Source organism: Molossus molossus, unplaced genomic scaffold (genome assembly GCF_014108415.1).
Source record: "Molossus molossus isolate mMolMol1 unplaced genomic scaffold, mMolMol1.p scaffold_m16_p_7, whole genome shotgun sequence".
Taxonomy (NCBI): Eukaryota; Metazoa; Chordata; class Mammalia; order Chiroptera; family Molossidae; genus Molossus; species Molossus molossus.
Genome location: NW_023425401.1, coordinates 9,449,892 through 9,465,879, shown reverse-complemented (window position 1 = coordinate 9,465,879; position 15,988 = coordinate 9,449,892). Strand labels below are relative to the sequence as shown.

Sequence of the window (15,988 nt, the reverse complement as noted above, 5' to 3'; positions counted from 1 at the left end):
TCTCTAGCAGGCAAAATAAGCATCTGGTCGTTTCATTCACAGCCTCCAGGCCTGTCTGCAGGTCCTTAGCGTCCAGACATTCAGTAAATATTATTGTGTGCCTGCTACTTGCCCTGTTGGGTGGGATGCTCTAACACATGGTGTTCAAACCGTGCATGCACCAGAATCACCTGGAGAGCTACACAGTCCTGCTTCAGTCGGTCTGGGTAAGACCGGAGAGTTTGCATCCCTAACAAGTTCCCGGGTGATGCTGATGCTGCTGGTCTGAGGACCACACTTTGAGACCCACTGCTCTAAAAGAATCATAGACTCGTTGACAGAGGTCAACTGTATTTTATATATTCATTCAACAGCTATTTATTGAATACCTACTGTTCTAGGTGCTGCAATATAGCAGAAAATAAAACAGACGAAAATTCCTGCTCTTCAGTGAAACTACTATGTGTGCTACTACAATGTCATGCATGTGTCCGAACCCATAGAGTGTAATGTAAACACTAATGTAAACGGTGGACCGTGAGTGGTAATGCTGTGTCATTGTGGGTCAGTGTAACAAATGGACTGCTGTGGTGTGTTGATAATGGAGCAAGCTATGTATGTGGAGGAACAGGGGTATGTATAAGGGAGATCTCTGTACCTTCTGCTCAATTTTGCCATGAACCTAAAACTTCTTTGAAAAATAAGGTCTGTCTAAAATAAAATCCCTGCTCTCCGGTTGGGGAAGGGGAGGACACAGAAACCTATTAGTTGGCTTTAGCAGAAAGGGAGGGAATTTATTGGAAGGATCTGATTCCTCCTGAGAGTCATGAACTGAGGTGACTCTGCACCCCCCGAGGGTTGTATAGGGGCTTGCTTCTCTCCCTCCCTGAAAGGAGAGCTCCTACAGGCTTTCACGCTCGTACACAGCCTCTTGGGTCTAGCAACGCTAACTGGAATCTGTCTCAATGCTGCACTCCCCGGACAGAGTCTAATTGATTCGTCTGGGTCAGGTGACCACCCTGGTGGGTGTTAGGTGAAGGGGGGTTAAGGCTCATGCTTCTGTAGGACTGGCTCTCAGAGAAGAGCCAAAAGCCAGTGGGCAGGGCAGCACCCGGATGGTGTTGGGTGGGCTGGAGGGGTTAAGTGGTGGCAGGGTAAATTTTAAGCGTTCTCACTACAACAAAGAGAGAACATGACGATTATGTGAAATGATGGATATGTTGTTAATTAGCTTGATTGTGGCGATAATCTCACACACACTATACATATGTATGTATGTATGCATGTATATATGTATAGATACATATATATCAAAACATCAATTGTACACCTTAGATACATACAATTTTTATTTGTCAATTATACTTCAATACAGATGGGGGATAATGCATTCAGTGTTTATTTGTCCAAAGTGAGTTTAAAACTGGCATTTAGAGCGAGCTGACTTTTCCTCTCAGCGCCCTCCGGACTTCAGTTCCAGCCTCAGGGCAGTTTTTGCTCCCCTGTGTAATGGCCATTTTTTTGTTCTTTCTGGATCTGACAGCAGAATAACCTCAGCAACAAGCAGTATACTTGTATGTCAGTTTTTGCATAAAGTTTAAAAACTTTAGTTTAAAAAGTAATACAGATGGTAATTAAAAACTGGCTAAATAATTCCATAAAGCTTAAAATTATAGTCACCAAGCTGCTAGGCGTGGGGATGGGGCTTGGGATGGGGCTTGGGGTGGGGTGTGGCTGTTTTGAATGCAGACTTTGAAGCTCCAGACTTCCTCGGCCCTGCCGCCGCTCTGGGAGGCACAGGGCACCCACCCTAGCCACATCCCCTTCGCACACATCCAGGTTCTGCTTCTGCCCTTCTAGGTCAGTTTCTGCTCCTCCACTCCCCTTCCAGCCTCCCAAATGTTGTTGCCATTTCTTGACAGCAACAGCCTCCTTTCTGGTTTTCTAAGTCCTTGTTTAAAAAGAGGAGCTTAGGAGCTTGGGGAAGGAATGCGCTTTGGGGGCTGAGAGAGGGAGTGTGTTCAATTTGCTTTATGTTCTTCTTAAGGCTCATCCTCATTGCAGGTTGAAACTTACCCTAGACATAGAGCCACAGTATTTATGCTTGAAGAATACAACCAGGGATAGTCATTCATCCTAAGAACATGCTTCAAGGTGGTGCATGCTTGTGTGTAGCCAGTTCATACGATGGTTTTGCATGATGTCTTCAGTCTTGGTGGGTTTGGGGCTCAAAGTCGTGAAGAGCATCAGTGGAGGGTACCTCAGCCACCTCCCATCACCCACCCCCCCCACCCCCCCGGGCAGAGGAAGGGGCAGGGGAAGGTAGAAGTGTCAGGGGCAGCAATGGAAGGGCCTGCAGCAGAGAATGAGTGGGGGAGAAAAATAAGCGGGTGGAGAGGAAAGAGGAGTGTTGGAGGTGCTGGGTGATTTCCACCTGTCTTTTTGGTCCATTTTCCCTGTTCTAGTGATACAAGGGGATTATATCAGTGACCCGCTTGTCATCCGACTTCTGGTTGGGTTCAGCCAATGGGGCATCTGCAGAACAGACTTAGGGTGGTGAATAAAGTGGAGATGTTTATTCCCCAGGCTCCCTGTCTGTGAAGTCACGGTGGGCGGTGTCCCTAAACCAAAGGTCCTAGTTTAGCTTCTGTCAGGTACCCTGAGCTACCCTCTCTGTCCCTGAATCCTTCAGGCCCAGCCATGACAAACAGCACACTCTACTGGTCCCCAGAGATGCTGCACGTCCTGGTCTTTTCTCTGCACCCTGCACACACACACTTTTGCACACAGCCCCTTTCACTAAGCTTTCCTGGAACTTCCTAGTTTGGATGTATCATCTGTTTCCTGCAGGATCCGGCCTGGGATGTCTGCAAAAGGTGTCAGTCAGATACCGGAACAGTTGGATAACTGCTCATTCCTGAGCTTCATTTTCACGACCAGTGCTGGGTTTGACGTTGCAGAGGGATGTCTACCAGCACAAGTTGTACTGATCAGCGCAGATTTGCTCAGAACAACTTCATTTTTCCAGATGGTCAGAGTCTTCAGCAGTAGATAAGATTAGTCTTGCATTATTAATCTCTCATGGATGTAAATGACATTTTCTTTTAGAAGGGTGTTTTTGTTTTTAGCACTTTGTTTAGGGAGTAATCAGATGAAGTTAATAATGTGAGGCGGTAACAGTTTTTATAGTTGTCCAGGGAGGCTCTGTGCCTGGAGGGTGGGAGTTTGCTTCGGCTCCTGACGTGATAAACACTCTCTACATAGTAGTTATTAGAAATTCTCAGTAAATTTGGGAACTATATTCAGATGCTGTGGATGAAAAACAGTGATGAGTAGTTTTCAGCCTGTGCATTGTTGCCGTTTGTGCGTATTCTGTGCCTGGGGAGTCTTTGAAGCCTTGAGTTCTGGTCCATTATTAACATAAACCCTCCCAATTTGATGGTGGCTCATGGCATGGCCACCCGGCCACGTGGAATTCAAGAGCTGGCATTAGAAGGGGTGGGCGTTGGTCCTCCAGGGATTGAGGGTGGAGGTGTAAAGCCCTCTAGGGCACAAAGCTGACCATGTTCTTTTGTCCTCTGGCTTGTTGGCCTGAACTTGGAATCTTGTTTTCTGTTCAGTGACCTTGGAGAAAGGAAGGCTATTAAAATGGGCCATAAAACTGGGAGGACAAAGGGAAGGGCGGGCTGGGCCTGAGGAAGCTGCGCTGGCTTGTGGTGAGGGGTACTGTGCTGTTTTCCTGAGCTTTTTAAAGCGAAAATGAAGAAACGGTGGAAGTAATTTACCAGATGAAGGGCAGTGCATCGTACTGAGATAAATTCCAACAGTTCTTAACATTTTAATACACAAATATTGCATGATCATTTTGAAAATTAAGAGAGAATTAAAGAGAAAACGAATCACCCCTAATCTCCCACCCATAGATTATCATTGATAATAGTTTCATGTATTGCTTTGTGGATTTTTTCATGTGCATCTATATATGTAAATTCAAAATGGAATTATTTTATACCATGGCTTTGTAGCCTGCATTTTTCTCTTAATGAGTGTATCCTGCCAATGAATAGAATTTTTTTTTTTTTTTTTTTATCCTCACCCGAGGACATTTTTCCATTTTTTGTTCAGGTAGAGTGGGAGGGAGAGAGAGGAACAGAGAGAGAGAGAAACATCGACGTGAAAGGAACACATCGAGTGGCTGCCACCCGCACGACCGACCAGGGCCGGGGACAAACTGCAACTGAGGTACGTGCCCTTAGCGGGAACCGAACCCGGGTCTCTCTGGACCGCCGGCCGACGCTCTAACCGCTGAGCCAGACTGGCCAGGGCTAGAATTTTTTTTTAATTTTCAAATTTTTAATTGAGATATAATTGACATATAACGTATTAGTTTTGGGTGTACAACATAATGATTTGATATTCAGATGTATTGCAAAAATGATCATCACAATAAAATAGTTAATATCTGTCACCACACCTAGTCACAAAAATGTTTTTCCTGTAATGGGAATTTCTGTTTTTTTAGAGAGAGGAAGTGAGAGAGAGAGATAGAAACATCAATCGGTTGCTTCCTGCACGCCACCTACTGGGGACTGAGCCGCAACCCAGGCATGTGTCCTGACTGGGAATTGAACTGGGACCTCTCAGTCCATGGGAGGATGCTCCATCCACTGAGCCACATCAGCTGGGCTTGTGATGGGAATTTTTCCTTTTTCTTTTTTTTTCTTTATTAATTTTAGAGGGAGAGGGAGAGAGAGATGGAAACATCGATGAGAGAGAACATTGATTGGCCACCTCCTGCGCGCCCCCCACCGGGGATTTGGCCCACAACCTGGGCATGTGTTCTGACCAGGAACCGAACCGGCAGGCGACCTCTTGGTGCATGGGTCGACGCTCAACCACGGAGCCAAACTGGCCGGGGCTGTGATGGGAATTTTTAAGATCTACTCTCTTAGCAACTTACAAATATGAAATGTAATATACAAAATAATTGTAGACCACATGCTGTATATTACATTCCCATAACAGAAGTCTGTTATTTTTATTTTTTATTGTTGAAAGTATTACAGATGTCCCCCTTTTTTCCCCTTTGACCCCCCACCTCCCTACTCCCACCTACCTCCTGCTTTCCCCAAACTATTGTCTGTCCATTGGTTGTGCATATATGCATATAAGTTCTTTGGTTTACCTCTCCCTAACCCTTCTACCCCCTTCTCTCTGAGGTTTGTCAGTCTGTTCCCTACTTCCATGTCTCTGAATCTATTTTGATCGACAGCTTATTTTGTTTATGATATTCCATAAATAAGTAAGATCACATGGTACTTGTTTTTCTCTGACTGGCTTATTTCGCTCAGCAGTATACTCTCCAGGTCCCTCCAGGTCCACTCAGAGGGTAGGAGTTTAGGCGCCCTCCACGACCCACCATGCTGCCTCTAGTTACCATGTCGACTCAAAAGACTAGAAACCTATTTGAACTCGGGTATTAGTACCTAGGATGTTGCTTTTAGGTACCAATCCCACGGAAATGGAGTAAACTGTGATTTTAGTGGAGTAGTTGGTAGCTATTTTGATTATTTTGGGGGGTGAATTATGCTGATGCGCTCTAACTCGATTTGCTGGCAATATTCACAGTATTAAAAATCCCAGCCCTACCAGAACTGTTGGTGCGGCACTAATGCCTCCTCAGACTTTTTGCTTTGCAGACCTCACTCTGTCCGTGGGGACATTTCCGCAGGTTGGCTTCGCTAAGGGAAACCTTATTCATGCTTTTCTTTCTCTCGCCCTACCTTTTGGGTCTTAGCTACGACAGAGACTCCACTTTCAACGTGTTCGTGGGGAAAGGACAGCTGATTGCAGGGATGGACCAGGCTCTGGTCGGCATGTGCGTGAACGAGCGGCGTTTTGTGAAGATCCCCCCAAAGCTCGCTTACGGGAGCGAAGGCGTCTGTGAGTGTCTCTTCGTGTTTGTCAACACATCTGCAGAAACAGCCAGAACGCCGGCAGGCTGTTTGGTCAGGCCGACCGGAGAATCCTTGCAAGCTGTAGGCTGGGGAGGTTAAGAAGCAGTGAGCACACACACGCGTGCACACGCACACATGCACATACACACACATGCACAGACACACATGTACACACACGCACACACAGACACAGCTAACATGTCTATCTTAGGTTTATTTCTTCTAGATGTGAAAGAAGGTATTGTTAACACAGGTGCAGTGAATGTTACCTGCGTCGAGAGGGAAATGTTGGTTTTTCTCTTTGCTTTCTCTTTCACTTGGAGGAAAGGGGAGGTGTGGCTCATGTGGGAACTGGTTGCCTGGTCCCCTCGAGCACCCTGCAGCAGCCTGGGTGTTCATCGGTCCCCTCGAGCACCCTGCGGCAGCCTGGGTGTTCATCGGTCCCCTCGAGCACCCTGCGGCAGCCTGGGTGTTCATCGGTCCCCTCGAGCACCCTGCAGAAGCCTGGGTGTTCATCGGTCCCCTCGAGCACCCTGCAGCAGCCTGGGTGTTCATCGGTCCCCTCGAGCACCCTGCAGCAGCCTGGGTGTTCATCGGTCCCCTCGAGCACCCTGCAGAAGCCTGGGTGTTCATCGGTCCCCTCGAGCACCCTGCAGCAGCCTGGGTGTTCATCGGTCCCCTCGAGCACCCTGCAGCAGCCTGGGTGTTCATTGGGACTGACAGGCAGCAGCTTGTCAGTGTAAACTCTGTTTTATTTCTAGCTGGTGTGATCCCCCCCAACTCAGTCCTTCACTTTGACGTGCTTCTGATGGACATCTGGAACTCTGAAGACCAGATTCAGGTTCACACTTACTTCAAGCCCCCGAGTTGCCCTCGGGCCATCCAGGTGTCTGATTTCGTTAGGTACCACTACAACGGGACGTTCTTGGATGGGACGCTGTTTGATTCGAGGTAAGTCCCACAGTCATGCTCGTATCAGTGAAATGCCCGAGTTCCTCTGCCTCACCTGCTTTTTATGCCCATGGAAAAACCAGAACACGGGCCCTTCAGCTTTCACCAGCATCAACTTCTTCACATAAGGCTTTTGGGTAATATTTCCCGTTCCATAGTGCCAGAGTGAAAATCGTAAAACATCTTAGAAAAGCCTAAGAATGATGTTGATCAAGATTAACAGTGTTTTCAGATCTCATTAAGTGAAGGGCCCTATGACCACATAGTTCATGCTTTTGTTTGGTTCATTGTTATAGCTTTTCCATGGAAGGTGGAAGGGAGGGCTGAGTGTGTGTGAAGCTTGGAGAAGTGTGAGTGTAAGGTGCTAAGTGCGGAAGTGAACCCTTCCTCTCATTCCAGTGTATGTTTCGTTAGACAGAAGAACAAGCTTATTTCTGTGCATCGCTGTGGCCTAATTACATGCTTTTCATACATTCTAGGCCGCGTGCTCTGTGGTTGGGAGCCAAGACGCTCATGTGCTTGTCCCCAGGGATGGGCATGGGGTCATTGTTCAGCGAGATGTGTGTAACAGACACCCTGTGGAGGGATGAGTTAGAAATGTCCCAATGGTATGGAACTTCTTCCCTTTCTCCTTGGTTTTCAGTCACAATCGCATGAAGACATATGACACCTATGTGGGAATTGGCTGGCTGATTCCAGGAATGGATAAAGGGCTGCTGGGGATGTGTGTGGGGGAGAAACGCATCATCACCATCCCTCCTTTCCTGGCCTACGGAGAAGACGGAGACGGTGAGTCCTTCCCACTCTCAGCCACTCTCCTCCGATCCTATTTCTGTTGCAGTGATTAGTGCAACTTGCTACGTGGAAACCCTTTGGCCTAGACTTGCGCCGCGCAGCATGGTAGCCATTAGCTGCCGATGGCTGTTTCCATTGCTGAGGGCCACTGTGCTGGACGGTGCAGGCACAGCGTTTCCATCTCTGCAGAGCGCTGGGTGGGACAGTGCTGCCTGGCTCGTCTGCTGTCTGACGACTGAGCGGCGGAAATCTCCACTTACTTACGGTCACTGGCATTCATATGTAAGCCGCCTGCCACCTCCTCCTAAGCTACAGCCTTGGACGCCAACCTCTCCGGCCTGTGTTTTTCCCATCTGTGAAGTGAGATTTGAACTAGACAGTCTAAAGATTGTAGGCATCAAAGTAGAAATTTAGCACTGAATACCAGAATTGCCATTTCCCTGCCCCCCCGGATTTGTACCTCCGTGATGGGTTTTACCTGTGGCATTAGCTCCAGGGGGACAAAGGCAAAGCACACTGTTAAGGGAAAAAAACATTAATTTTAATTCATTGAATTGTTATACTTGTTTTATGGTGAGGGGAAAACAGAATATAGGCATAAATAGAATTTCTCAGTTGCTCATATTTTGAATTTCAGGCACATTTATTGATACCGATAGTCTGATACAACAGAGAGACACCTGGGCGTTTGAGCAAGCAGATTTTATATATATATATATATAAATATAAATGAAAATGTGGTGCTGTTTAAGGAGTTTATGGACAATGCTACCCAACTTATAGTCAACCCCCTAATGTAATGTTTTCCAAGATACAGAGCTGGAGGGGAACCCAAGGTAATGAGGCTCAGACTTCTCCTCTGTCCTCCTGCCCTTTTATATATTATACATGCTGGGGACCTGCAGAGAGTTCCTTTAAGAAGCTGGGTGGGAGCCTGGCTGGTGTGGCTCACTGGGTGAGCATCGACCCTTGCACCAAGAGGTCGCCAGTTTGATTCCTGGTTAGGGCACATGCCCAGGTTATAGGCCCAATCCCCAGTGGGGGCATGCAGGAGGCGGCCAATCGATGTTTCTGGCTCTCTCTCCCTCTCCATTCCTCTTTCTAAAATCAATAAAGGAAAAAAAAAGAAAGAAAGAAAGAAAGAAAGAAAGAAAGAAAGAAAGAAAGAAAGAAAGAAAGAAAGAAAGAAAGAAAGAAATTGGATGCTAAAAGAAACATTTAGGAACAATTTCCACAAATGTGTCTTAATTCTCCCTTCCTGAGATACGTTGTTATTTTTATTGATGCTCTAATTGTCTGGTCCTTAACCAGTTGGACAGTCATTCACCTTGTCTACCAAAGTCTTTTGACATCATCCACATGCGCCTGACATACATAATAAAACCAGATGCCTAGCCTAATGTGAGGACCATTATTTATTTTAAATAATTAATAATATGAATATTTAAAATAAATAGTTTAGCCTGGCTGGTGTGGCTCAGTGGTTGAGCACTGACCTATGCACCAAGAGGTCACCAGTTCAATTCCTGGTCAGGGCACATGCCCAGGTTGTGGGCCTGATCCCCAGTGGGGAGTATGCAGGAGGCAGCCAGTCAATATTCTTTCTCATCGATGTTTCTCTCTCTCTCTCCCTCTCCCTTCCTCTCTCTCTAAAATCAATAAAGAAAAAATATTTAAAATAGCTTATTTAAAACAGTAACTTTTTATTTATTTTTATTTTTTATTATTATTTTTTTTAATCCTTACCCGAGGACATTTTTCCATTTTTTGTTCAGGTAGAGTGGGAGGGAGAGAGAGGAACAGAGAGAGAGAGAGAAACATCGATGCGAAAGGAACACATCGAGTGGCTGCCACCCGCACGACCCAACCAGAGCCGGGTACAAACTGCAACCGAGGTACGCGCCCTTAGCGGGAACCGAACTGGGTCTCTCAGGACCGCAGGCCGAGGCTCTAACCGCTGAGCCAAACCGGCCAGGGCTAAAACAGTAACTTTTTAAATGCTTTATACTTAATACTAAGCTCAGCTATCTAGGTATCACTTTGAATAGGTGAATTGTATGGTATGGGAATTATATCTCAAAAAGTTGTTAAAAAAACACACACACGCAGTCAATTAGTACATGATAATACTAGAAAAATTTAAACCCTGGGGTGACTTTTAAGGTTGTTTTTTTTTCTCTTAAATTAAAAGATACAGAAAAGTACAAAAGATGAATATTCTGCTACACACCCTCCCACAAGCATGTGCGCGCGCGCGCACACACACACACACACACACACACACACACACAGTCACATTTCAGGACGAACCACACCTTGCATTCCAGAGGCTGACTCAGCAGCCTGGTTTCAGCAGATTTCCTTAGAGGTCAGTGGTTTGTTGACTTCCTTTTCTCCAGAAGTACTGGATTTAGAGTTATTTGTTGGTTGATGCTGATCTTTGCAGGAAGAGCTAGTGCCCAATAATCTCACCATGTGGATTATTATGTTGCTGACGATTCAGTGAATCCTCACTATGAGGAACATCCAAGAGAGGCGGAAGTGAGGTAGAAATGATTTGAGGAGCCCTGGCCTGTTTGGCTCAGTGGTTTAGTGTTGGTCTCTGGATTGAAGGGTTGAGGTTCAATTCCTGGTCAAGGGCACATACTTAGGTGGCAGGTTTGATTTCCAGCTCCAGTTGGGGTCCTGTGGGAAGCAACCAATGGATGTGTCTTTCTCACACTGATGTTTCTCCCTCTCCCTCTCTCCCTTCCCTCTCCCTCTCCCTCTCCCTCTCCCTCTCCCTCTCCCTCTCCCTCTCCCTCTCCCTCTCCCTCTCTCCCTCTCCCTCTCCCTCTCCCCCTCCCTCCCTCCCTCCCTCCCTCCCTCCCTCCCTCCCTCCCTCCCTCTCTTCCTCCCCTTCTTCCTTCTCTTTACTGTATCTAAACATTAATGGAAAAATATCCTTGGGTGAGGCTTAACAACAATGACTAAATAAATAAATAAATAATGTGGTTTGCATTTCTACACAAGCAAACCCACAGAGGTATGCGTTGAGGTTTGCACGTGGGTGCACCCACTTAGAGCCTTGATTTGCCAGCACGAGCATAGAAAATATGGTCACAGTGGCTGCTCGTGTCAATAGTATCACTTTGCTCCTTTTTCTGTCAATAGTATCACTTTGCTCCTTTTTCTGAGGGAGTCAGGCTTCAAATTATCCCTGCCAGCCTATGATGAGACACCAGGGGGAACCACCCAAGACAAGGAAGAACGTTTGTTTGCTCGGCTTGAGAACTTCAAGGAATGAGTTACACTAACACAGAGGGTATCGCGTTGCAGTTGAAGTGCTTCCTACATCTTGTGTCCTGATTTCACCACCTTCCTCCGTTGCACTCCAGGGAAGGACATTCCTGGGCAGGCTTCCCTGGTATTTGATGTTGCATTGCTGGACCTTCACAACCCCAAGGATGGCATTTCTGTTGAGAATAAGCTGGTCCCTGAAAACTGTGAGCGACGAAGCCAGAGCGGGGACTTTCTCAGGTATCATTACAATGGCACGCTTCTGGACGGCACCTTCTTTGACTCCAGGTGAGGACCAGGCTCCGAATGCTCACTCGGAGTTAGTATTTTCATCTCCAGCCAGGTTGCTGTTTGCTGATACTGGATTCCTTCAGAGGCTGTTAGAACGGTCCCCTGGGCCTGTGGGAACGTGACTCGGCAGGAAAACAGGAAAGGCTCCCCCTAGACACCCACCGTCCCCCTCTCCTGTGCTCAGGCATCCCAGTAGAAACTCAACTAGGGGCCACAAGGGCGGTCCAGGCGGTAGCATGGGAAGGGAACAGACTTGGTGCCCGGAGACCTTGTCCCAGGCCCTGTGCATGGTGCCCTAACTGTGTGACTTTGGACAGCTTTTGGGCTCGCTAAGCTTCAGGGTTTTGTTGTTTTGTTTTATTTTTGTTGTTGTTGTTTTTTTACCTGTCATTAGCTCCTTTCTCAAAGAAATGGTTAAAGACATAAGGGAGGTGAAAGTGCTTTCCTAAATTTAAAGGCTGTTTTACACGGGGGTCTGGTTGGATGCATTCAGCTTCCTTCCTACTGTCCCAAAGTTTAATTACCAAGCCTCTGTTATTCAAAGTGTTTTGTTTATAAGGTGCAGCCTACAGGTGTGCGGGTGGCTGGGGCATGCCTGGTACTTGATGTGTCTTGCTCCTGCAAGTGGCAAGTGCTGTTTAAAAACCACACCTGCAGAGCAAACAGGCTGTGACAGCAGCCTGCTCATGTCTCCAAGGCAGTGGACGTGGAGTTTATTGTCATCCAGAAACATGACCAAAGAATTGCTATGTAGTATTATTTTATTTGACTAATTCTTCCTTCTCCTAGGATCTCTTCTTCTCAATTTTTAATTTGATTTTTTTTTTTTTTGGAAAAAGTGATAGTCACGGTTCAAAATTAAAGCCAAGTACGCCTTAAGAAATGTTGTACCGCCTGGCCCTGCCTACCTCACATCCCCCTCTACAAGCTTACCGCTTTTCTTAAGTCCCTTTTTATTCTTTTAGTGTGTGGATTATTATTTTTTCTAATGCAGATACAAATGTTATCTTATTTTCTCCCCTTTATAGTGTATAGCATATAGAATATGGTATAAAGTATTGTTAGCGGCGAAACGGCACCAGAAAGTTACCGGCAATTGGACCTCGGTTCAGCAACCTCGGTACTTGAGTTCTGGCTAGGAAAGAATTCAGAGCCAAGACTCAAATACAAGCACAAATTTGTTTAGAAAGTCACAGAGGTAGAAGACGTGAGCCACGGAAGAAGTGAGCCAGTTGGGCTGCGTGAGCTCAGGAAACGAGTTACAGAGTCAAAAGAAGGGCTCTTGGAACTTAGGAGAAAGAAGCAAAGGTATGAGCCTGGAGGAAGGAGCGGGGAAGGCGCAGGCTCCCCCAGAGAGAGCGCCCTGGGAAAGGGGGGGGGGATGGGCCTGCTCAGGGGAGAGAAGGAGCAAGTGCCCCGGGTCTTCTATCCTGAGGGCTTTTCTCTGCCCTTTAAAGGTGGGATCTTAGGGGAGGTCCCAGGGGAGGATCTCAATAGAATATTCATCAGTTTTGATGAGTGTGTCCTTTCAGGGTCTGGTCTCTACTGACTGGTTGGCACTAGGGAAGGGGGTCATTGGTCATTGCGTCTGGACCTGACGTCAGCCATGGCGTCACTTTTTCTAGTTTTGCTGCTTTTCTGGGCCTGGAGCTGAAACACAACTGAGGCCTAGATGTTATCTCTGGTTTGACCAAAACTCTGACTCTGTGGTCAACAGACTGGAGGCTTTGTTCCTAAGATTATCTGATGCAGGTCAGAACCTCAGTGTCCTGAGGGCTAATGCTTAAGGGAGTGGTTGAGCAAGAACTTGTATGGGAGTGTTAGGAGGCTGTTCTCCAGCTCCCTTGTTCTCTTCCAAGGCCATGCCAGGGGAGGGTCTGAACTGCATGACCAGCCATGTGAAAGGTCAGGGTGTCTAAATCGCATGTAGGGGGTTTAAACCTAGGGGAGCTAGCAGTACGCCAAGGGAGGAAAGGTCACCCTGTGGGGGAGGTCCTACCTTATAATTGTCCATTGCTAGGCACCCAGGGCCCTGGGTGACCTTCCATGCCTGGCCTATGGTCCTTACTCTGCTCATGCCTGTCTAACGGCCCACCACAGCATGTCTACCGTACATTCTGCTCCTTGCTTTTTTTCACCGTGGGATTTTTCCATATTAATATATAGAGAGAAATCATTTTATTTATTTACTTATTTTCTTTATTGATTTTTAGAGAGAGAGGAAGGGAGAGGGAGAGATAGAAACATCTATTGGCTGCCTCCTGCATGCCCCCCACTGGCGATTTGGCCCATAACCTGGGCATGTGCCCTGACTGGGAATCGAACCAGTGACCTCTTGGTGCATGGGTTGACACTCAACCACTGAGCCACACCGGCCGGGCAAATCATTATTTTTTATGTCTGCCTAATGTTTCACTGATGAATGTACCATATTTATTTAACCATTCCTCTGTTGATGAACATTTGAGTTGTTTTTATTCTTAATTCTATTACAAAAAAAATCTCCAATGTGTGTGTGTATATATTATTACTTATCACATAAGAACTTGGTTCTGTCCTTTATCCTGGGAATTATATTTCATTTGAAAGACCATTTTTTCTTGTGGATGCCAGATTTCTTTCCATATTAATGGAATCAGTTTTCTTAGGTTTCAAACAGGTTGTCATTTGAGCACATGAGGATCTAGCCTATCCTAACCACTAAATAATATTTCATTGTATCCATTTGTCTTATTTGGGTAATCAGCCCCTATTGTTTTCTACATTTTGACATGTTAGGTAGGGCCCAGTAATTTTTAGTGGCTCAGTCTTGAAGTATATGATAAATTGTTTCCTTGGGATACATTTCGAGAAGAATCTCTGGATTTCAGGTTATGTGTATTTTTAGAGCATTTGGTAAACACTGCCAGGCTGTCCTCAAGGATGGTTTCATCGCTGCCTGAGAATGTCCCATTCCCTGTGAACGTAGTAACACTGGGTGTCCTTTTCAACTCATCTTTGCCCATTTGTAGAAGAAAAAGGGAATCTTATAGCTTTGACCTGAATTTCTTTGATTGCTATTGCTATTAAGGTTGAAATTCTTTCCAATGTTTATTGACTATTCTGGTATCTTCTTTTGTGATTTACCTGTTTATTTCTTTTGCCTGGTTTTATATTGAGGGTATTGCTGTTTGTCTTTTTCTAATTGATTCAAAGACTCTGCACATTAAAGATATTACTGTACCCCTTTTATGGTTGTATATTGTTGAAAACATATTGTCTGCTTATTTGCATTTTAATTTTGGTTATTGTGATTTTTGACTTATTTAAATGTAAACTTTTTTGTTGTTAAAAAATTCCACTTCTCCTTTATGGCTTTCTTTATTCTTATATACATTCTTACATATTCTGTCTTCAGTGACTTGCTAAAAAGTCTGTCTCCCCCCTTAGAGTATATAAATATTTGCCTGCATTTTTCTCATGCTTTGTTAATGGTTTTATTTTTTTTATCCTGTAAAATATTCTTTATTAGAATTTTTTTTTTCATCCTCACCTGAGGACATTTTTCATTTTTTGGTTAAGATAGAGTGGCAAGGAGAGAGAGGATGAGAGAGAGAAACATTGATGTGAAAGGGACACATCAAGTGGCTGCCTCCCGCAGGGCCCAACCAGGGCCAGGGACAAACTGCAACCGAGTTATGTGCCCTTAGCGGGAACCGAACCCGGGTCTCTCTGGACCGCAGGCCGATGCTCTAACCGCTGAGCCAAACTGGCCAGGGCTATTAGAATTTTTATTTTCCAAAGTTTATGTTCTTATTATAGAAGTTTAACAATGCAAAGCTATATAAAAAAATGCAATGATTTTCCATCAACCTCTCTAGTCTCACTACTCAGGGTAAATATTAATAACCTTCCACAGTCTCTCTCCATGCTTATAAATGCTTTCATGTTTAAATCTTCAATCCATCTGGAATTTGTTGTGGTATTCAGTGTGACTGTAAGGATCTAAGTAGTTTTTTCCAGATGGTTACCTAGTGTTTCCAACACCATTTATTGAATAACTCTGTTTTTTTCCCTCACTCATCAAAAATCTGACTTTTATTATGTACCAAATTCTTTAATATATTTTTGGGTCTTTGTCTAGAATTTTTATCCTTTTCCACTGGTCTAACTCTTCCTGGGCCAGTGTCATACCTTAAACTATTGTAGCTTTTCAATTTGTATGAGAGTGTATTCTTTTTCTTTTCTTTTCTTTTTTTAAATCTTCACCCAAAGATATTTTTCGATATTTTGTTCAGATAGAGTGGGAGGGGGAAAGAGAGAGAGAAACATCGACGTGAAAGGGACACATTGAGTGGCTGCCACCCACACGACCCAACCAGGGTCGGGGACAAACTGCAACCGAGGTACGTGCCCTTAGCGGGAACCGAACCAGGGTCTCTCTGGACCACAGGCCAACGCTCTACCGCTGAGCCAAATCGGCCAGGGCCCAAATAGCATTCTTGATTATTTCTTTTTCCAAATGAAATTTAGGATCTGTTTCCTCCCCCATACACACCACTCCAATTTTGATTGGAATTGTTATAAAATTCATACATTAGTTTTGGGGAGCATTGGTAACAATTCTCAGCTTTCTCATTGGGGGACATGATGGTTTTCCATTTATTTCAGTCTTATTTTAAAGTTATTTAAAATTCTCTATACTTCAAGCCCACCCTGCTCCTCTTCTCTCTTCTGCAGCTCTTTCCTGCTCCTAG

The 15,988-nt window shown here is 45.4% G+C and overlaps 2 protein-coding genes across 12 annotated transcripts in view; one reads left to right on the top strand and one right to left on the bottom strand.

Moving 5' to 3' along the window:
- RP9 (RP9 pre-mRNA splicing factor) overlaps window positions 1-15,988 on the bottom strand; it is a 167,758-nt gene that overhangs the window by 22,504 nt on the left and 129,266 nt on the right. The gene's annotated exons all lie outside the window — the stretch shown is intronic.
- FKBP9 (FKBP prolyl isomerase 9) overlaps window positions 1-15,988 on the top strand; it is a 36,024-nt gene that overhangs the window by 3,809 nt on the left and 16,227 nt on the right. The window contains exons 2-5 of the mRNA XM_036247357.1: window positions 5,777-5,922; window positions 6,698-6,887; window positions 7,531-7,676; window positions 11,060-11,249. Of these exons, the coding sequence (XP_036103250.1) occupies window positions 5,777-5,922; window positions 6,698-6,887; window positions 7,531-7,676; window positions 11,060-11,249 (672 nt within the window). The remainder of the gene's footprint in view (window positions 1-5,776; window positions 5,923-6,697; window positions 6,888-7,530; window positions 7,677-11,059; window positions 11,250-15,988) is intronic.